General features: G+C 37.6%; 1 protein-coding gene across 1 annotated transcript; it reads left to right on the top strand.

The window, feature by feature from the left end:
• The first annotated feature begins 1,554 nt into the window (after positions 1 to 1,554).
• Positions 1,555 to 17,568, top strand: MED7 (mediator complex subunit 7). Its single transcript, XM_077137519.1, has 2 exons — positions 1,555 to 1,664; positions 12,852 to 17,568. The coding sequence occupies exon 2, from the start codon at positions 12,870 to 12,872 to the stop codon at positions 13,569 to 13,571; it is 702 nt and encodes a 233-aa protein (XP_076993634.1). The 5' UTR covers positions 1,555 to 1,664; positions 12,852 to 12,869; the 3' UTR covers positions 13,572 to 17,568.
• Positions 17,569 to 23,578: the final 6,010 nt, after the last annotated feature.

Here is a 23,578-nt window from a genome sequence, read left to right as displayed (position 1 = left end):
ATTTAGGAATCTATTTATTTTCACAATAGAACGAATGTAAAATGCTGGTAGTTTGAACATGGAGTACGGGAGAAATAGAGGAGTAATGTTTTCATCCTTTGCAATTGAGTGAACAGTCAAGATGTCTAATACTATGGGATATGGGCTTCTGGAAGTTATCAGACTAAGAAGTAGTTTGAGAACTGAGTCCCTGGGCAATCCAAATGATCAAACAAATGTGTCAAATGCAGCTGAGAGGTGGGGTAAATGAGGCCTGAGAATTGACACTAAAGGTGACTAATATAGGCCACTCTGATATCAGCAGAGGGAACAAAAGCCTAACTGAAATTTGGTAAAAAAATAAACAAATTTCTTCAACAAATTGAGGTGGGGAAAAATCGAGTTGGAGGAGGGCATGTAGATTAAAAAATTAGTTAAGAGGCACAGCCAACACAACCAGCAGTCCTTGTTTGGATCTTGAGACAATTGGAGTTTGTCTCCAATTAAAGAATTATTGCTAATTTATTTTTAAATGAGATAAAATGGTTGTGTTTTAAAAAATAAGAGTCCTTATCTTTTCAAGATGCATGCTGAAATTTTTACGGATGAATTGAAGTAACAACTATGGGTAGGTAGGTCATTGCTGAACTTAAACGATGAGTACATGAAGTTGGTTTATACTATTCTTTCCACTCATGTCTGCAATTCTCCGTTGTTTTTAAAAAATCAACTACCTTATTTTTGAAAGGATTAAACAGAACTTTTTTATCAGAAAAACAATCTTATTTTCTTGTGCAGTCTATACTTTTATGATTTTCATAAAAGTTACGAACTTGTTCCGTTTTCTGCTAAAGTAAATCTCTACTTGGAAGTATTATTTGAAACGGTAGTCTTGTAAGACTCCCACGAATTTATAGGAATTTGTGGTATTTCCTGTGAAAATAACCTCCAAAATAAATCTTCAATTCTGATATTTTTAATAATTTGTATTTTTTTTTGGCCTGGAAATATAATAGACACCTCTGAATTCCTAACTGAAAATAAATGTGAATGGATGGTGAATAATATAATGGACATTATATTTGCACCAAATAAACCTATCTTCCTTTGGCCTCACACAGAAGTTGAAGCTTTAAAATAGACACCATATGATCACCATATAAATGGACATTATATTATTGATTCCCAAGCACGTTCATAAATATTTTCAGGTTAAAAAATCATAAACAGCATAAAGAGTCCCATCTCATTTTTATAAACGTTATAAGCGTTAGAGGTGACACAATTTTTAAACTATATGCTTAGGTGTGTTTTCTAATTTCTATGTAAGGGATATGGTAGCCTTGTTAAATTTTCAAAAAAATTTAAATTTAACAACAACAAAAAAGGAACAGAGCGACCAGCCGCTGCCACCACCGAAAGAAAGTTGGGGATATAGAGACGCAAACCCGCATCCACACCCGGTACTCAACTTCGTAACTAAAAAGTCAGGCGAGGCGGGGAGTAAGAGGGGTGAGCGCAGGCGCAATAGGAAGCCATCTGAGGCGGGACTACAATTCCGGTTAAAGGACAGCTCTTGCAACCAATCAGAGGGCAGCACCAGTGGCTTCTTCCTGGAGAAAGAGGCCGGAAATCGGATTTGGGCTGCGGTGGCGACGGCGTTGCCAGTGTCAACCTAGAGCTAGGTGAGTGGGCGGTGACCGCTTTAGGCTCGGGTATGCGCGCCTTTCTCCTTCCGGACCCCGCGGTTTCCTCAGGGCTGGGCTGGGAATGGGGGGAGTCCTGGAGAGGTTCGGCCTCCGAGGACGCTTGCTCGGCTTCCTCTCGCTCTTCCTTCGGGAGCCCGCGGGATGGCCGGCCGGCCGGGAGCTGTCTTCGGTGTGGCCGGCTGGGCACTTCTCGGCGTGGGGAGGTCGAACCGGTCTGGAGGTTGGGAGCCCTGGGTTCTAGCCTCAGGTTTTCCAAGCTCAGTGGGCTTGGGCGAGTCATTTCCTCTCCCCGGCTTTTTGTAAAATGGGGTCTGGAGCAGTTGTGAAATCAGCTGAGTTAAGGGAAGGGGGTAGGCATGGGGAAGGTAGATCCATCCATAACCACAGATTGGCCTGAAGACATTTTGAAAACCATCTTCAAAGTGGTCCTGACCACAGTAAGCCTACTGAGCCTTATCCCTGGGGGCGGGGCCCTGGAATTCCTGGGTGAGGGAGAGAGAGAGTGTGTGTGGCTGAAGTCCTCCAGAACCGGGCAGATACCAGAAGGTGAATCTTGAGTCTGAGAACCGCCTATGATGCGTGGCGCTTGTTTTACTAAAATAAATAAGACTCCCATCGCCCTCGAAAGTTATCTAGAGTTGATAGAGAAATGAATATAGTTTCTGCACGTTTCTACTGCACAATTAGAAGCGTCATAACTTATTAAGAGAGCTTGGGCTTGGGCTAAATAGAAGTGGGTAAAGACTCCTTGCTCTGCCATTTAATAGCCGTTTAATCTGGGACAAATACTTTCCCTCCTTGAGCCTTGGGATCCTCTCTCTAAAATGAAGTTGATAATGGTTCTTAACTCATAGACTTTTAGGAAGATTAAATTAGAGAAGATATGAACAGTGGTACCCATCATGCTGTTGGCCTTTGGAAAATGGCAGCTGAAGATGCTCAGGAGCACAGGACAAGACTCCTAATCTAAAAACAATCTTGTGTGTGATGAAACCCAGGCTGTCTAAAATTTTACTTTGAAGTTTCATATCAATGATAATTCCTTGATTTTCCTAATTATGCTGTGGTTACAAGAGAACATTCTTGTTAGGATGCTTAGTGAAGTGATTAAGGGTAAAGAGATGAGAGACCGATTAAGCAAAGAAGGAAAAGGCTAACATTTGAAGAATGTTCTTCTGGGTGAAGAATACAGGGAGTCCTTTGTACTACTCTTAAAACTTTTCTCTTAAGTCTGAACTTAAAGTAAAAAGTTTTAAAAATTGGTTATAAATATTTGCAACTAGCATAAGCTTGCCGTAAATAATTAAAACACATCTATAAAGACCCTTGTCACACACGCAAGCCCCTTTTTCCTGAATGGATTTATAGTATTGTATAGATGTGGATTATTTCTCTTTTCAAATGTGCTGCATTGAATATCCTTGTGCAGTTGCATTTGTGTATTTGTAGTGGTATTTTTATAGGATCAGTTTCTAGAAGTGGAATTGTTGGTTCAAACTGTATTAGAGTTTTAAATTTTCATATTGCCAAATTAAACTCCAAGTTTATACTGGTTTCCTTTCATAAGTGGTGTTCCCATATTTTGTTGGATTGTATTGGCCTGCCATCTCAGGGAGTTAGGCAGTGGTGGGGATGGTGGCTTCTGTGAGAGCTGAGGTGAGTGAGTTCTCCATCTGAGAACACTTCCTTGCTGGGATAGAATTAGCAGAAAGACCTTCCAGAAGTTGTTGCATAGATGTTCTTACGTTTGATGAATGATGGTTTTATTTACTTGAAAAAATGTATTGGTCTGAACATTTTCTCACTTTTACTTCGCATTTGCATTATTCTCTTTGTGGGTTTTTTTTTTTCTTTTGGGTGTGTGGGCCAGTAATTAAACCCTGGTCTCCTGCATGGCAGGTGAAAATTCTACCACTGGAACATTTGTGTACCCTGTTTTTTTAAAAATATTTTTACTGACATATTTTTGCATACAATGAGGTCCATTGACATATAATTAGTGGCTCACAATGTATCACATTGTTTTGTACTCATCACCATGATCATTTTTAGAACATTTACACCACTCCAGGAAAAAAAAAGAAGAAGAAAGAAAAGAATATGCATCCCATATCTCTTACCTCTCCCTCTCATTGACCAATACCTCTCAATTGGTATTGCAGTCTACCAATTTTTTACCCCACCCCACTATTATTTGTCATTTTTTGCCCATGTAGTTATGGTGTTTGAATAAACTTACCATACAAGTTAAATTGGATAATGCGCTAACAAAATATAAATTTTGCACCAAATAAACCTATCTTCTTTTGGTCTCACACAGAAGTTGAAGCTTTAAAATAACACCATATCATCCTTTACCCTGTATTCTGATTTGCCTTAGTCTTATCCAGATCAGCTTCATTCATATCTAGTCGAAGTCTGATCACTTTATCAACTTTTTTGACAGTTCCTTTGTGGGGTAATGCTGACTTTCATAGCTTTAGAGCTCTAACTCTGAGTCTCAGGTGTCACAGAAATACCTGAAGTTCCAGGGAATGACCAGGTTATACACAAATAGCTCAACATCTCAGAGTTTAGAAATAACAGTTGCAACTCTGGAATACATGGTCTGCTGTAAGAACTTACGATCTAGGAGCCTTTACTGTAGGCCCCAGCCTAATGACCCATGCTATCAACTTCAGTTCTCCAAGACTATATATATAGTTTTTTTCTTGATTTCCTCCTTAGATTGCTCACTACTAGTGTATAGAAATGCAACTGATTTTGGGATGTTGGTCTTGTGCCCTGCCACATTTCTGTACTCACTTATTAGATCTAGTAGCTTTGCTATAGATTTTTGGGGGGATTTTCAACATATAGTATCATATCATCTGCACACACTGGGAGTTTTACTTCTTCCTTTCCAATTTGGATGCCTTTTATTTCTTTTTCTTGTCTAATTGCTCTGACTAGAACTTCCAGCACAATATTGAATAACAGTGGTGACAGTGGACATTCTTGTCTTATTCCTGATTTTAGAGGGAAAGCTCTCTGTCTTTCTTCATTGCGTATGATGTCAGCTGTGGGTTTTTCATATATTCCCTTTATCATTTTGAGAAAGTTTCCTTCAGTTCTTATCCTTTGAAGTGTTTTCATAAGAAAGGATGTTGAATTTTGTCAAATGCCTTTTTCTGCATCAATCGAGATGATCATGTGGCTTTTTCCTCTTTGATTTATTAATATGGTGTATTACATTAACTGATTTTCTTGTGTTGAACCAGTCTTGCATACCTGGAATAAATCCCACTTGCTCATTGTGTATAATTCACTTAATGAGCTGCTGGATTTGATTTGCAAGTATTTTGCGGAGCATTTTTGCATCTGTATTCATTAAAGAGATTGGTCTGTAATTTTCTTTTCATGTATCTTTTTCTGGCTTTGGTATTAAGGTGATGTTGGCTTTATAGAATAAATTAGGTAGGTTTCCCACCTCTTCAGTATTTTTGAAGAGTTTCAACAGTACTAATTCTTTCTTGAATGCTTAGTAGAACTCGTACGTGAAGCCATCTGGTCCTAGACTTTTCTTTTTTTTGGTCTGTGTGAGACCAAAGGAAGATAGGTTTATTTGCTGCAAAATTTGTATTTTGTTAGCGTATTATCCAATTTAACTCGTATGGTCAGTTTATTCAAACACCATAACTACATGGGCAAAAAATGACAAATAATAGTGGGGTGGGGGAAAATGGGTAGACTGCAGTACTACTGGTCAATGAGAGGGAGAGGTAAGAGATAAGGGATGCATATTCTTTTCTTCTTTTTTTTTCTTCTGATTCAGTCTCTTTACTTGTGATTGGTTTGTTGAGGTCATCTATTTCTTCTCAAGTCAATGTTGGTTGTTCATGCTTTTCTAGATGTTGTGCATTTCATCTATATTGTGTAGTTTGTTACCATATAGTTGCTCATAGTATTCTCTCATTGCCTGCTTTATTTCTGCAGGGTCAGTAGTTATATCCCCTCTCCCATTTCTGATTTTATTTATTTGCATCCTCTTTGTCTTTTTTTTTTTGTCAGTCTAGCTAAGGGTCCATGATTTTATTGATTTTCTCAGAGAACCAACTTCTGTTTTTGTCGGTTTTCTTTGTTGTTTTTATATTCTCAGTTTTATTTATTTGCGCTGTAGTCTTCATTATTTCTTTCCTTCTGTTTGCTTTGGGGTTAGTTTGCTGTTCTTTCTTTAGTTCTTCCAGGTAGTCAGTTAATTATCTATTTCAGCTCTTTCTTTTTTTAATATAGGCATTTACGACAGTATATTTCCCTCTCAGCAACACCTTTGCTGCATCCCATAAGTTTTGATATGTTGTATTTTCATTTATCTTGAGATATTTATTAATTTCCCTTGTAATTTCTTCCTTAACCCAGTGGTTGTTTAAGAGTGTGTTGTTTATCCTCCATATATTTGTGAATTTTCTGGCCCTCTGCCTGTTACTGATTTCCAACTACATTCCATTATGATCTGAGAAAGTGTTTGTATAATTTCAGTCTTTTTAAATTTATTGAGACTTGCTTTGTGACCCAGCATATGGCCTATCTTTGAGAATGATTCATGAGCACTTGAGAAAAATGTGTATCCTGCTGTTGTGAGATGTAATGTTCTGTAAATGTTTGTTAAGTCTCGTTCATTTATTGTATTTTTGTAAATCTCTGTTTCCTTATTGATCTTCTGACTAGATAGTCTGTGCATAGATGAGAGTGGTGAATCGAAGTCTCCGACTTTTATGGTAGAGGTGCTACTTCTCCCTTCAGTGTTTGCCTCATGTATTTTGGGGCATTCTGGCTCAGTGCTTAAATATTTATGATTGTTATGTCTTCTTGATGAATTGTTCCTTCTATTAATTGTTCTATTAATTGTTTTATTGTCTCTTTTGTTTTACATTTGAAGTCTTATTTGTCAGATATTAGTATATCTACCCTTGCTCTTTTCTGTTTGTTGTTTGGGTGAAATATCTTTTTCCAGTCTTTGACTATTTTTGTCCTTGATCTAAAGTGAGTCTCTTGTAGACAGCATATAAATAGGTTTTGTTTTTTTCATCCATCCTGCCATTCTGTGTCTTTTGATTGGGGAGTTTAATCCACTAGCATTTAATGTTATTACTGTAAAGACAGTACTTTCTTCTATCATTTTGTCTTTTGGCTTTAATTTGTCAAACCTTATTTTTTTTCTTTTTACCTTAACTGATGGTCTTCATTTCTGTACTCTTCTCCAGACCTCTCTCTCTCCTGTCTTTTCCTATTTGCCTGTAGTGTTCTCTTTAGTATTTCCTATAGAGCCAGTCTTGTAGTCACAAATATTCTCAGTGACTATTTGAAAATATTTTAACTGCCTCCTCATTTTTGAAGGTCAGTTTTGCTGTATATAGAATTCTTAGTTGCCAGTTTTTCTCTTTCAGAATCTTAAATACATCATACCACTGCCTTCTCGCTTGCATGGTTTCTTTTGAGAAATCCACTAATAGTCGTATCAAGCTTCACTTGTACATGATGAATTGTTTTTCTCTTCCTGCTTTCAGAATTTTCTCTTTGTCTTTGACATTTGACAATCTGCTTAGTGTCTTGGGAGTAGGTCTAATCATATCTGTTTTGTTTTGGGTATGCTGTGTTTCTTGAATCTGTAATTTTATGTCTTTCATAGAAGAGATGGGAAATTTTTATAATTATTTCCTCCATTATTTTTTCTTCCCCTTTTCCCTTCTCTTCTCCTTCTTGGATACCCGTAACATGTATATTTGTGTGCTTCATGTTATTCAGTTCCCTGAGATCCTGCTCATATTTTTCCATTCTTTTCCCTATCTGTTCTTTTATGTAAAGGATTTCAGGTGTCCTGTCCTCTAGTTCACTAATCCTTTCTTTTGCTTCTTCAAATCTGCCGTGGTAGGTCCCCATTGGTTTTTTCATCTCTTCTGTTGTGCCTTTCATTCCCATACGTTCTGCCATTAGTGTTTTCAAACATTCGTGTTCTTTATGTTCACCCAGTGTCTTTATATCCTTCAACTATTTTACCATGTCTTCTCTCAATTTGTTGATTTGAATTTTGATGTGATTTTACATGTCTGTTCAGACATCCTTAATTAGTTGTTTCAACTCCTGTATCTCATTTGAAATGTTGGTTTGTTCCTTTGACTAGGCCTATCTTCGATTTTCCTAGTAGAACTTGTTATTTTTTGCTGGCATCTAGGCATTTGATTTCCTTAATTATTTTATTCTGTAGGTTGTTTTCACTCTTTTACCTATTGTTTTCTTGTTGATTGGCTTTGCTCTCTACCTGTTCTTTGATGTTCAGTTCAACTTATTCTAAACCTCTAGTGTAACTTCCGTATAACTGATCAAAATTTTTCAGCTCTCATTTTTCCGGTTCTTGCCCTGTCTATACGGAACTTTTTTTGAGGAGGGTGTCCTTAGATATGAGCAACCCCAGTCAGATTTTTCCAAAGCAGACTGGTCCACATCTCAAAAGGAGGGTGTAAACAATATCAAGTTTCCCTGAGGGTGATATTCAGCAGGTTTTCAGACTTTCCTGTGAAGCTTCTAGACTGTGCTTTTCCTATATTGCCCAGCATGTGGTACTTGTCAACCCTCAGCTTCCCACCAGTGTAAAGTCATGAGGTGCCTTAATTCTCAGCAGCCTCTCCCTGCCAGTGGTGTGGTAGAGACAGAAGCTAAAGTAGAAGGTGGGCTTAGGTTGCTTCCTTTCTCCAGCCCCTGAGGCCTTAATTCCTTGAAGGAGGGCAGCCACTTGAGCTGGGTCCTGACCCCCTTTTCTTGGGAAAGATACACTCTTAAGGGAATTATACCCATTCATCTAACTAGTTACTTTGCCTCTCAGACATACCATGATCTGCTCTTGCCTGGGGTAGTGCTGAGGCCTGAGAGTGCTCCAGTTCTAGCGAATGAGCTATTAAGAAATGGAAAAAAAAGTCCTTTTCAGAGCTGGATCTCAGCTACCTGGGTTTGCCGCTCAAGAGCTGGGGTTGGTGCATGGCTCTGTGTACCTGTGTGCCCCCAGGCTCTGTGTGCCACCTTTTCTTGCTGCCCAGCCCTTTTCCAGTATTTTGTGCTGTCCAACTCAGAAAGCCTTTGTATTCTCCACCCCGCCCCCTTCAGCCTTGCCCCCCTGGGGGAAATTCTGGGTTCTTTTAACTTACTCCAGGTTTATCTGTGCTTGAGGTCTGTTTTCAGCATATGAATTTAATCCTGCAGTTGAGCCAATTTCCTTGCTAATAGCAGGGTCTGTTTCTTTACATATCTGGTAACCAGCGTGCCTAGCCTCTGGGGAAGGGGCACCCACCTCCCCGACTTGGGAGACTGATAATTCTGTGTGGGGTCTCAACTGTTCCACCAGTTCCAGACTGGTGCCCAGTGTGAGTCTGGTCACTGATGCCCCCTCAACATTTGTTCCATACAGTTCCTGGCTGTTTATACTACCTGCCCTGGAGGACGAACTAAATTCCACATCTCACTATGCTACCATCTTGCCCTGCCGTTTTTTTTTTTTTAAATATAGGTTTTTAAAAAACTCATTCAGTGGCTTTTTATTGAGGCTCTAGCATCTGTGAGGTACTGTTTGAGGTTCTAGAGAGTTGTGAACAAGACAGGCACAATTCCTTGTAGTTGGGATGGAGTAAAATAAGTTAAAAAATTTGCTCACATATTCACTGTCATAGTTCTCAAACATTTTTCGCCAAGTCATTGATTGCCTTTTAACTTTGCTTATATATTTTCCGGTATGGAATTTTTTTTTCAAAGTCAAATCTGTTGATCTGTAAGGAGTCTGTCAAAGAAAAATATGAAACTGGCAAGGGTGGATTTGATTCAGGCTATCACAGTAGGGGAAGGAGAACTCAGAAGGGGTCTGAATGCACTCCTAGGAAGGCAGGGGCTTAGTTTTAAAGTCAGGGAAAGAGTAATGAAAATGTACTAATGGGTTTTCTGGCTAAAGAAGAGTGGGGAGGCCAGGGGAGAACTAAATAGTTGAAATAGTCAATGCCTAAAGTTGGTGTTTGTTCTGCAGTTGAAGTTGTTTATCTCTACAGTCCCACTGCTGCAAAATTGGTTTTATGGCAAGGGGAAGGGGTCTGCCAGCTAGGGAGTCATGAGAGAGATAAGGCCTATAGTAAGAATAGCAGTTTTGGTCAAGCCTTTTGCAATAAGTAGCCCTAAAACTTTACAGTTATCTCAGCTGTTTCCTTAGTAGATGGTAAACAGTGCTAGGATAGGATGGAGACAGTGTCTCTTAGTTATCTCTGAAAGATAGTATAATGTAGTGTTTAACTTTAGGGAAGTTGTTTAACTTCTCTGAATCACATTTGTCTCATTTTTAAAATGGAGGCAATAAAAGTGCTTTTTACAGATTTCTCAGAACCATGAAAAAAGTATATAGAACAATGACTGGCACCTAGAGTGCCATTAAATGTTAGCTATCATAATCGTCCTGTATATGAATTGTCATGTATTAGACAAACAGATATTTGGAGTGGTTACACATTAAGGATATTTATGCCTACTTCTTCCACATTCCCATTGATTCGGAGCCTTCCTGAAATGGATAGAGCGGCTTAGCAAGTATTTATGAAGTTCCTATATGTAAGGCTGTGTTCATAGCAAGAACTATGAGATTCCACATTCCTTCCCCTTATGGAGCTTATAGGTTGCTGGGGGCGATAAATAGAATAATAGTACAGAGAATACAAGAGGGAAGTCAGAATCTGTTTTTGATAAGTGAGAAATTATTTCTAAAGAGGTGATATTTTAAGCAAATGTCTGAAGCCAGCCCCATGCTAGGAGGAGGTGGGAAAGCAGTCCAGGGAGAAAGAACAGTGTGTGGAAAGACACAAAGAAGACTTTGCTATAGTTAAATAATTGCTAAAGAATACTAGGCTAAAGACGCTAAGAAGGAAAGTGGTATGAGAATGATTATGCGTTTTACTATATAGAATACTAGTGAAAACGAAAAGATCCCTGGGGAAGCCTTTGTGTTCCAAGCAAGGGAGGATGGAAAAAGATGGTGGCTTGACCAGAACTGATGAATTTGAGTTATTGAAGGTATAAAATCAGTGAGGACTTGGTGGTAGATTTGACATTGATGGAGGATAAGTTCATAAAAATGGAGGATTAAAATTACCTTGTGGTTTCTGGCTTGAAACACTAAGTGGATGGTGGAAAGCTGGGAGAGGGATATTTTTGGTGTGTATGTGCTGGGTGAAATCAAAGAATTCCTTTTTATGTTGAGTTTTAATATCGTATGAGTCATCAACATGGAACTTAGAGAGGCAGTATCAACTAGAGACATAAATTAGGTCAGGGTTTTTCCACCATGGCACTATTGACATTTTGGGCCAGCTAAAATTCTTTGTTGTGGAGTGCTGTCCAGTGCACCATAGGAGTATTTAACAGCATCCCTGGCCTCTTAACTTCTCGTTGCCAGTAGTACCCTCTCCACCCAGTTGTGACAATCAAAAATGTCTCCAGACCTTGTCGTCAATCCCCTGGGAGGAAAAATCTGTCTTTGCTGAGAAGCACTGAGATAGATGTAAAGTTATGAAATTGATTGAGATCACACGAGGGAGAAATATGGAGCAGAAATCTTAAACTAGTGGTCTGCTGATCACAAAGATTGTGTAGGTATATTCTTTTTGGTTCCACAGTATTTCACAATTTGTAGATTTGATTACCAATATTTAAAAATTGAGGGATTTCTCATAAAAATCTGAATATATACCATCTCCTGAAAAATCAGGATGTGTATTATTGTCTGGAGGCTTTGAAATCTGGCATGTAATCCCTGCCACAGAGTGCTTGACACCTTTCTGTTATGTTCCCTGTCTTTTCCCTTTGTACTGGAATTTTAGGTTTCCTAATTTAGAGAGAGAAGAGTCCAGGGCAGATCTGAGACACCAACATTTTGTCTCAAGTTTGATTAGAGAAGGAGAGGCATCAGAGGAAACAGAGGAAGTGGTCATTGAGTTGGGGGAAAAGAAGAGTTACAGAAGGGGGGAGGGGCACGGGGGATGGAGAAGGAGAGTATTGAGAAGGAAGAAGAGGCAATTCTTATGCTACTGAGAGAATGAATAAGATAAACTCAGAAAAAATAACTATTGGATTTGGCCATGTAGTGATTGTTTATTACTTTGATGAGCAGTTTTAGTGGAGTGGTTGAAGGTGGAGGCCGAATTGGAGAATGACAAAAAGATGTAGAAGGCTAGTACAACAATGAATTGTCAGTTGGCATAGTCATAGTAGCTCATGGTGTCCGTGTCCACTGCCCCTTTGGCTTTCAGTGTCATCTCCTCTACCACTGAGGCTTGGTAGAAGCTCAGCGTTGTCCACAGCTACCCACAGTACCTTACAAATTTCAGTTATAAAAGTGCCTATTTTATTTGTTTTGTTACTCACCCCCTCTGATATATCACGAAATTGTGGTAAAATCAATCCAAAACAGCAATATCTTTTCATGTTATAATGTATCTAGGCTTAAAATGAAAGCAGTAGAGATTATGTGGCTATGGAAGATACGTTTGAATTTGAAATTTCTGTAGTAGATGCAAAAAGTTGATGTGTCCATAAAAAATTCTATAGTACTTTGTGGACAGGGTGAGGTAAGTGTTTAGACTTAGATCATCATTTTGTACAGGAAACTCAGATGCTACTAGGTGCCTGAATGTGAGCAAAGTTGATTTTATTAAAGTATTTATTAGAATTATATGTGTTTGCTTTTGAAAATCAATCTATAATATAAAGCAGAAGTGATTGGGACTTGAGATGGAGAGACAGCATGTGTAGTTTGGCTATGAAGAAGAGTAGAGAGATGGGGCATAACTGGTGAGGGATGTGGAATCAAGATTTTTTTATAGAAGGGAAGATAATAAATCATTTCTTTTTTATGCTAATGAAAGAATTTAGTAGAGAAGGAAAAGTACTTGGATGATCAAGGATATAATAACCTAATTAGAAAAGCACGGCAACCTTTCCCTGTTACAAATATGGTAGTTTTAGAAACTAAGGAGATCATCTTACCCTGAATCCCATACTGCCAGAAAAAAAAAGTGGAAACGAAGAAGTTCTGTTTCTAGTTATTTATGTGACAATGTTTGTTTTCCAGTTCTACTCTAAAGCTTTGGTCTGTTTCTCTAGGTTCCTGATCTTTTCACAATGGGTGAACCACAACAAGTGAGTGCACTTCCACCACCTCCCATGCAGTATATCAAGGAATATACAGATGAAAATATTCAGGAAGGCCTGGCTCCCAAGCCTCCACCTCCAATAAAAGACAGTTATATGATGTTTGGCAACCAATTCCAATGTGATGATCTGATTATCCGCCCTTTGGAAAGTCAGGGCATTGAACGGCTTCATCCTATGCAATTTGATCACAAGAAAGAACTGAGAAAACTGAATATGTCTATCCTTATTAATTTCTTAGACCTTTTAGATATTTTGATAAGGAGCCCTGGGAGCATAAAACGAGAAGAGAAACTGGAAGATCTTAAGCTGCTTTTTGTACATGTGCATCATCTTATAAATGAATACCGACCCCACCAAGCCAGAGAGACATTGAGAGTCATGATGGAAGTGCAGAAACGTCAACGTCTTGAAACAGCTGAGCGGTTTCAGAAGCATCTGGAACGAGTCATTGAGATGATTCAAAGTTGCTTGGCTTCTTTGCCTGATGATTTGCCTCATTCAGAAGCAGGAATGAGAGTAAAATCTGAACCAATGGATGCTGATGATAGCAGCAATTGTACTGGACAGAATCAACAACAAAGAGAAAATTCCAGTCATAGGAGAGACCAAATTATAGAGAAAGATGCTGCCTTGTGTGTCTTGATTGATGAAATGAATGAAAGACCATGAAGGATGCTGCTTTTTCTTTCCTGCTTTTCTTTTCTCCTTTCAATAAATAACATATGTTAGTTTATTTTTTCATAGGCGGTCTTAAAAGAGTTATAACTAAAAGTCATGTAAATAGCTTTTATTTTGACTCTCCAACTTTGTCAGTCGTGAGATGTTGGAGGCAGCAATTTCACTTTCTAGCAATCATAGGCAAATGAGCATCCCTAATTAAAAGTAACCACTTTAAAAAGCAAAGTATTTACGCTGTTGTGTGCAACATTGCTGTTTTTGAAATTGCAGTAAAACTGACGTTTTCCTCAATAATAGCAAGCTGTCATCCTTTAAATGTAGATTTATAACTTACTTTAAATGTAATAACAAAGAATATCAAGCTTTATCAATATTGTTATGAAATCTTTAGACTTATTTCATCTTAAAATTTGCTTAACATCTCTACAAAGTAGTATAAAATGTTACAAAAGAAGAACCCAGTAAAGTTGTTAAAACAGCAACTTTTTATTTCCATCTGACTGCTCCTGTAAACCCGCTATTGCAGACTTTTCTTACCTCGCATGAAATCTTAGGTGGATCCCATCACTTTTTCCCCCCCAGTCATTCACTGTTGTCACTTTCGGTTCCAAACACTCATTTCAGAAATTAAAATGTCTGTGTAATTATACATTTCTTTTAAACCTAGGCTCATATTTCCTAAAGGCTAGATACTTCAACAGAAAGGAGCTGGGTGGCAGGGACTGCTAGATGTCTACTAAAGATTCTTGCTTCCCGGAGATACACTGTGGAGCTTTGGCTGCCCAGCCAGGGACTTATGTTTTGTGGTCCCCCTTGTATCTTTGTAAAGCCATGTGATGAAAATAAGTTTTGGGCAGTAGTGTAGAAATGGGTGTAGGAATACTGGTTTGCCCAATACAAATTTTTTGCATCATCTTCCATTCCATTCTCCCATGTGTTAGCTTGGCAGTATATCCATTCTGACCTTGGAAGCCACTTGAATTTAGCAAAGGTTGAGTCAATTTGGGTCTTGAAAAACTGTGAGGACTAGGTTTTCCCTTCATTAACTCCTGCATCTCCACCCCGTGAGGTTTATGTGAGTGAGGAATAAACTTGTTTTTGAACACAGATTTTATTTCTATACTTTCTTCTCTTATCCCTGACCAAAGTTTTGGAGTGTCTGCATCTGTATCTGAGGGTCTTTGCCAGCCATCTCTTAATGTAGACCAGTTATTCTCAAAGTATGATCCCAAACCAAACCATCAGTATCATTTGGGAGATTTGTTAGAAATGCGTATTCTGAGGCCCCACTCCAAACCTACTGAATCAGAAACTCTAGCAGTAAGGTACAAAGAGCTGTGTTTTAACAAACCCTCCAAGTGATTCAGATGCTCAAGATTAAGACCAATGTTGCATTTGATACTTATTAACTGGATGTGTACTTTAAAAATAATTGAGGTGAAATTCTCATGACATAAAATTAACTTTTAAAGTGTACAATTCATTGGCACTTTGATCCTTAGTACATTCACATTGTTGTGCAGTTATCACCTCTAGTTCCAAAGCATTTTTTAGTTCCAAAGCATTTTTATCACCTACAAAGTAGACTCCCTGTTCATTTAGGCAGTTGTTCTCCATTATTCCCTCCCCCTGTCTCCTGGTAACCACTAATCTGCTTTGTGTTTCTGTTTTTACCTGTTCTAGATATTTCATATAAGCGGAATCATGCAACATGTGACCCTTTGTGTCTGGCTTTTTTCATTTGGCATGTATTTGAGACTCATCCATGTTTAATGTGTATCAGTACTACTTTTTTATGGCTGATTAATACTCCATTGTATGGATATATCACATTTATCCACTCATCTATTAATGGAAATTTAGGTTTCTTTTGGCTATTCTGAATAATTGCTTCTTTGAACATTCATGTACAAATATTTGAATATCTGTTTTTAATTATTTTGGATAAATACCTAGGAGTGGAATTACTGTAATAGTAATACGATAATTCTTTATTTAACTTTGTGAGGAACCACCAAACTGTTTTCCACAGCTGCTGTACCATTTTATATTCTCACCAATAATGTATGAGGGTTCCAATTTTTCCAATTTTGGACAACACTTGTTGTTTTCCTGTTTTTATATTCTAGCCAACCTAGTGTGAATGTGAAGTGGTGTCTCGTGTATTTGATTTGTATTTCTAATGCGTGACTAATGGTGTTGATGTGTTTGGCCATTTGTATATCTTTGAAGAAATATCTATTCAAGTCCTTTGCTCGTTTTTTAAATGGGTTGTTTGCCTTTTTAAAAATTGAGTTGTAAGAGCTCTTTATATCCTGGATATTATACCTTTATCAGACATGATTTAATACTTTACCCCATCCTGTAAGTTGTCTTTTCACTTTTTTGGTATTGTCCTTTAATGCATACGAATCTTTAATTTTGATGTAGGCCAATTTATCTTTTTTTTTCTTTTATGGTGTTTATCCTTTTGATGTTATATCTAAGAATCAGTTGCCGAATCCAAGGTCACAAAGAAAACCACTATATTTTCTTCTAAGAGTTTTATAGTTTTGGCTATTATGTTTAGATGTTTGATCCATTTTGAGTTAGTTTTTATATAGTGTGAAGTATTTCCAGTTTCATTCTTTTTTCTGTGTGGATCCAGTTGTCTTAGCGCTATTGTTTGAAGAGACGTTTCCCTCATTGAATGTTGTTCTAGTTTGCTAGCTGCCAGAAAGCAATATACCAGGGACAGAATGGCTTTTAAAAGGGGAATTTAAAAAGTTGCTAGTTTATAGTTCTAAGGCCGAGAAAATGTCCCAATTAAAACAAGTCTATAGAAATGTCCAATCAAAGGCATCCAGGGAAAGATACTTGGTTCAAGAAGGCAGATGAAGTTCAGGGTTTCTCTCTCAAGTGAGAAGGCACATGGTGAACAAGTTCAGGGTTCCTCTCTCATTTGGAAAGACGTGGCAAACATGGCCATCATCTGCTAACTCTCTCTCCTGGCTTCCCTTCATGAAACTCTCTGGGAAGCATTTTCCTTCTTCGTTTCCAAAGATTGCTGGCTGATGGACTCTCTGCTTTTTGTGGCTATGTCGTTCTCTCTAAATCTTTCTCATTCTCCAAAATGTTTCTTCTTTTATAGGACTTCAGAAACTAATCATGACCCACCCAAATGGGTGGAGACACACCTCTAGCTAATCCAGCCTAACAACCACTCTTGATTAAATTACATCTCCGGGGAGATGATCTAATTACAATTTCAAACATACAATCCTGAATAGGGATTAAAAGAAACGGCTGCATTTACAAAATGGGATTAGGATTAAAACATGGCTTTTCTAAGGTACATGCATCATTTCAAACTAGCACAAATGGTCTTGGCATCTTTGTCAAAAATCAGTCAGTCATACATGAATTAGTTTATTTCTGGACTCTTAATCCTGTTTTATTGGTCCATTTGTCTATCTTCTACCAGTATCACTGTTTTGATTACAGTATATTTGTAAATTTTGGAATTGGGAAGTATAAGTCTTCCAACTTCGTTCTTTTTCAAGATTGTTTTGGCTGTTTGGGGTCCCTTGCAATACCATATTGAGTTTTAGGGTCTGCTTTTCTACTTCTACAAAAAAAGGCCATCAATATTTTGATAGGCATTGCATTGAATCTGTAGATTGCTTTGGGTAGTATTGACATCTTAATACTGTCTCCCGATCCATAAACACAGATGTCTTTCCATTTATTTAGGTCTTTAACTGTGCCTTATAGTTTTCAGTGTGTGTTATGTACTTCCTGAGTTTATTCCTAATTTTATTCTTTTTGTGATACTGTAAATGGAATTTTCTTAATTTCATTTTCAGATTCTTCATTGTTATCGTATAGAAATACAACTGATTTTTGCCTGTTGATTTGGTATCCTGCAGTCTTGCTGAATTTGTTTATTTGCTTCAGATGTCTACTTTTGACTTCTCCTTCACCCCTTGATTGCCAGCAGATCTCCACTGCTACCTTATTTGCTCTCAAAGCAATAACTAAGAGCTGGCACAGTCCAGTTTAAAGTGGCTACAGGTCAGTTCTCCTATGTGAAATAAACATTAATCCTTTGCCTTCATGAATCTTGGGAGTTCAGGCTGTTTCCAAGTAGACATCTCTCTAGCAGACATGCAATTGGCCAGTCTCTTATGTTTCATTTTTTATGATATAGACCTTCGGTCTTCAGAAATTCCAGAGGACACTGTCCAGACTCTCTTAAGCTTAAACTGAAGGGAGAAGCACCCTTCATCCCCTTTTTGGGGAATAAGATGGAAATTGCACAATTCTTGAGCAACTCTACAAAGAAATACTCCATTCCTTCTTTGACCTCAATGCTTTTATAACCCTGAGGGAGGTGTTGATCCTAAGAGTTACAAAACCAGTTTTGGGCTACTTTCCCAAATCCTTTCACTTAAAAAATTAAAGGATTCACGTTCCTCGTTAAATGAGTCACAACAATTGTTTGTATATGAATATGTGCATGGTTGCGGGACAGGGGTGGGGGAGAGGCTTGAAGGACTAAAATCCCACAGAGTATCTTCTTAAATTTAGATCTCTGGAGGATCTGATCTTGGAAGAGTGGGGGGGACCTAAAATAAAAAACAAAACACTTAATGGTTCTGATGTGATTCCTGCTATTACTGTGGAATGAATAAAGCAGTAATCTCTGTCAAGCTTAAAAGTTTATATAAAGTCTTTGACTCTTGTAAGAATTAAAATACATCTCCCTACACCTGGTTACAATGAATATTCATGAAAGAATGATTCCTTGAAATACCTGGAGGAATCGGTGGGTACCTCTTGAGAATACCAATGCCCAGAACCCAGTTCATGGAGATTTTGGTTTCTTTGTACTGGAATGGGGCTCTGGCACTGGTTTGAAGAAATCTACGCATGATCCTGCTGTGCAGTGGATTCAAGAACATTGCATTGTGTAGTATTCTCTACTATTGGTGACAGAAACCCTATTTGAACTGTTTAAGCTAAGGTATTAATTTGTTGGAGAGATTGGTGTATGTTATGTATTTGAAGGATAAATTGAATATCCAGACAGGAGAATGGGGAGGGGTTCTAGGGCAACTGTGACTCAAACTCCATCCAGACCCTCTTTCTTTCTTTCCTGTCTGATTTCTGTCTGTTAGCTTCATCTTCTTTACAGACCAAATTCTTTAATGATGTGGGTGGACAACATGGCCACTAATAATTTGTGTCAACTCTTTCTGTGTCTGCCACCGTCTGGGAGTTACCTTTCAAGTGCAAAATTTTTTAAAGTGGAAGTCTAATTAACCAGTCAGGTGGGAGCATTTAGGGGTTATGTACCTGATTCCAACTAGGCCAATCAACTGGGACCTGGATCATGTAAGAATTTGTATGAAGGAGGACCATGTATGAAGGAGGAGGTCTTCCAGGGGTGCTGAGCATACATACTGTATGGGAAGTGGAGCAAAGATAATAACCAATGAATCAATTTCTGAAGGTTGTAAGTTTGTGTTTTAATCACCCAGCCATTACAGCATCTTCAGAAGAATATGTCTTCCAGTATGTTTCTAACTCCTGCTCAAAATACCTTGTCTCCATTGTCTTTTCAAGGTATGTTCACGTGTTCACTTTTGCTAAGGGCTTTGGAAGGCAACTTCAACTGTTGTGCTGTGCTGTGTTTCAGGAAAAAGGCCTGTGCTGGGCCCTGATGTCACTGAAAATAGCAAATGCAAATGTCGAATGAGAATATCAAAATCTGGCATGATATGTGCAGGAAGGCTAGTATGGCTGTGACATAATGAGAGAAGAGAATAGTTACTTTAAGTGAGACTAGAGAAGCAAATGGAAGAGAAATGTTCAGGATTTAGAAAACCAGGAAGAGTTTGTTTTTATCCTAAATCTGATGGGAAATCAATAGCAGATACATATATGGAATTTTACTGGTATTGTTCTAATTATTTTACATGCATAAAGTCATTTTATGCACACAACCACATAAGGAGATCAGTGTTATTTTTATGCCCATATTATAGATGACAATAAAGACTCAGAGATGTTAAGTAATTTACCAGGGCTCACCAGAAAGTGAGTGGCCATGCTGGGATTGAAACTAGGCATTCTGCCTTCAAAGCTTAAGCAAATAACTTCCAGACTTTGACATCCCTCTACTGCATCATTTAATTAATAAGTCATCTAGGTCATTGATAGTGGAGTAAAGAATGGAATCCAATATTTTACCCTGAAGCCCATGTTTTTAGATATTAACTAGATTCGACAGAAAGAGGAAAAGATTTGCGGATGGAAATTATGAGCTCTTTTTGAACATTTTAGGGCACTTACATCTTAGCTTAGACTCTGCAGGTTTCTTAAGGAGCTGCTGTGCTTATAGTTCTAATCACCCTAAAAATGCTTTTGGTAGATATTATCCTAATTTTATGAATGATGAAATTGAGGATCAAAGCTTGTGGAGTGTCCAGGTGGTATATCTAGATTAGAATCTAGGTCAGAAGTTTGCAAACTTTTTATGTAAAGAACCAGTGAGTAAATATTTTAGGCATCGAGGGCCATATCATCTCTGTTGTAACTACTAACAGCTATGGCACAAAAGCAGGCATAGACAACAAATTAAATGAGCACAGCTATGTTCCAATAAAATTTTATTTATGGACAATGAAATTTGAATTTCAATAATTTTTTACATCATGAAAATTACTTTTTCACCAACTATTTGTGCATATAAAATAATTCTTAGTTTGTGGTCTCTGTAGAAATAGGCAGTGGACTGGATTTGACAGGCAGGCCATAAATTGATTACCCCTGATTGAAATACTTGGATTCTAAACCCTTGAGTGTTTTCACAAAACCACTAACAAAAACTGCAGAAATAAAAACTATAGCACCTTTCTCACAGGATTGTTCAGAGGATAATGGCTATAAAACACTTGGCACAGTTCCAGGTATCTAGTAAGCTTTCAAAGGTCGGCTAGTGTCCATCCTGCTGAATCTTTTGTCATTTGCATCACACTGACAGAAAGATTTAAGAACTTTCTCTTTGCAATGTGGTGAGTCTACCAGTAAGTGGCGTTCTTATTTCAAGTTTGAGACTGCAGACTTAGTAGATGAGAAACCATGAGGCGCTGCTTATGATACTGAATTTATTCAACAAGTGAGGCTTGCTGTCTGTACCTTTGAATTTTTCAAAGTAATCAGTATGATGTGAATATGCGCAAGAATTTGCCATTTTGATCAGAGCCTTTCCACCACAGCTGCCTGGACAAGAGCAGAGAAGACCCCAGGAATCATTGATTAGTTCTGAGTTGATGGTGAGATCCTTCTCACAGGTGCTTCACACGTATTGACCAAACTCAGTGAAGTAGTAGGCTCCCTCTCTACCCACCCCCTACACACACAAAGGGGACAGGAATACAGCTGGCCAGGAATGCATTGTATCTATTAATTTTTACAATCATTCATTCTTTCAATAAACACTGAGTATCTACTATGAATACTATGCAATCATTAGTAGTGACATGGAAACATATACTAGATGGATAAAAGCAATCTTTTACATTGCTGGGTATAGTTTGAGTCCATAATTCTGTTGCTCTCTCTCTTTTTCTGTCTTTTTATCAATGCGTAGTCAAATTGGAAAAAATATATAGAAACCATTTTATGGACAAGGAAACAAACTCACAAATTTTAAGGACATTTCAGCTAGTAAATGGCTGAAATGTCCTCATCAATCATATTTCAGCTAGTAAATGGCAGGATTAAAACTGAGGTTTAAAAGAAAGTCAAGAAAAACGAGAAAAGAAAGAAAAAGACTAAGATATGCTGGAATTTTGATTCTATTATTTCCTAACAGTGTAATCTTGGTTTGACATATCAACCTCCCTGAAGCTCAGTTTTCTTAACTATGATAATGTTAGTATCCACCTCATAGGGTAGGTGCCACCTAATACTAAGAATGAAAGAGAAGACAAACCTGACTTTTTATGAAACTCATTTACCCCGAAGCAACATACTCAATTAGTCTCAGGCCTGTTAATATCTGTGCAGAAGCATCTATTCTGAAAGCACTTAAGTGGTGCTTGTGCATGAGATTCTGAATTAGGCCTGGGATGGAATTGTAGCACTGCCACTTACAGGGGAGACTGATCAAGAAAAAAAGATGGAAGGCAGAGATAATCAATAGCAGAAATGGAAAAGGGGACATTGCTATTATTGCAGATAGCAAAAATAATAAGGGGATAGTATGGATAACTTGAGGCAGGATAGCATATGGATGATGGCAGGCTCACTGAGTGTGCAGGAGTAACTGCAAAACCAATGGCTTCATGCAGCTACAGAGAATACCTGCCTGAGTTATCAGAATCCAGCAAGGCAGAAATGCCCCACCAAGGGCCAACCCAACTGATCAGAAGCCAGCCATGGAGTGTGAGACCTGCAAGGGAGGAGGCAGAAGAAAAGTACTGAGACTAGCAACAGCCTATTTAAAGGGCAGCCCCCTGCCCTGGGGAGTGTGCCTCTTTGCCCCTGCGAGAGAACCTGTACACCCCTTTTGATTGTGTACTTAGTAAATGTTCTTCCTGCTTGCTCCATCTGTGCTGTGCCCTAGAATGCTTTCTCGCAGCATGGCCAAGAACCTAGGAACTTAACTCCAGCAACAACTGTATACCAATAAATTTGAAAATTTATACAAAATGAACACATTCCTAAAAAAATTATCAAGACTTAAGAATAGAAAACCTGAATAGTCTTCATTTAAAAAAATGAATCATAGTCAAATTCCTCTCGGAAAGAAAACTTCAAGTTCAGATAGCTTTGTTGGCAAGTTCTAGCAAATATTGCTAGAAAAAGAAAACCAATAATAATTCTCTTCTTATACAGACTCTCAAAAAACAGAAAATAAGAATACTCCCCCACCCTTTTTTTGAGGCTAGGATAAACAAAATATTAGTAAACTAAACGCAGTAATATGTGTTTATCTCAGGAATGCAGAATAGAAAATATTAATAATTATTAATTAGTTAATATTAGTTCAGAGTAGAAAATTAATTAATATAATCTATCATATTAGTAAAGGAGAAAATCACCCAGTCATCCTAACAAATACACAAAAAGCATTTTACAAAATTCATGAAAAAGAAAAACAAACTTATAGAACATAGGAATAGAAGAAACTTTCTTATTCTAATAAATGGTAGTTTCATAAAACTATAGCATATATTATACCCAAAGTGAAAAGCTAAAACATTTCCTTTGAGAGCTGGGAATGGAACAAGGATATCGGTTATCACGACTAGTATTATATATGTATTAGATTTCCTGACTAGCATGGTAAGAAAAAAACTAAAGGACTGAAAAAGAAGAAACTAAATAGTCATTATTTGTAGATAATATGGTTGAATTACATTGACATTTCAATTTAAACTACAAATAATCTACTAATAAGAGTTTGCTGGTTGCTAGAGAAAAATCAATATTAAAACATAAGTTGTGGGGGTTCAAGGGTAATTCAGTGGTAGAATTTTCGCCTGCCATGCAGAGACCTGAGTTTGATTCCCAGCCCATGTACTTCCCAAAAAACAAACAAGCAAGTAAAGAAAGAAAGAAAAAACAAACAAACAAAAATTCAACAAATGGTGCCACAATAACGGAATGCTCACATGGAAAAAGAATGAAATGTGAGCCCACCATACAGCATACAAAAATAATAATAATAAGTTGCATTTCAGTGTACCAGCAACAAGCAGAAAATGAAATAAAAAATAAGATATTATGCAAATAGCATCAATAATATGATTATTCAGGAATCAAAAAAGAAATTGAAGATCTCTATGGAGAAAAATTTTAAATTATATTAAGAAACATTAAAGGAAACCTAATGTAAGGAGAGACAAAATATGTTTATGGACAGGAAGACACAATATTATAAATAAGTCAAATTAAATCTAAATTGATCTGTTGATTTATCTAAGCCCATCAAATTTCCACTTAAA

The sequence above is a fragment of the Tamandua tetradactyla genome, chromosome 20 (genome assembly GCF_023851605.1).
Source record: "Tamandua tetradactyla isolate mTamTet1 chromosome 20, mTamTet1.pri, whole genome shotgun sequence".
Taxonomy (NCBI): domain Eukaryota; kingdom Metazoa; phylum Chordata; class Mammalia; order Pilosa; family Myrmecophagidae; genus Tamandua; species Tamandua tetradactyla.
Note: the sequence above shows the minus strand (reverse complement) of the source record. Positions and strands in the feature narration are given on the sequence as shown.

Excerpts from the sequence above, each read along its gene's own strand:
- MED7 (XM_077137519.1), top strand. The coding sequence starts at position 12,870 with ATGGGTGAACCACAACAAGTGAGTGCACTTCCACCACCTCCCATGCAG.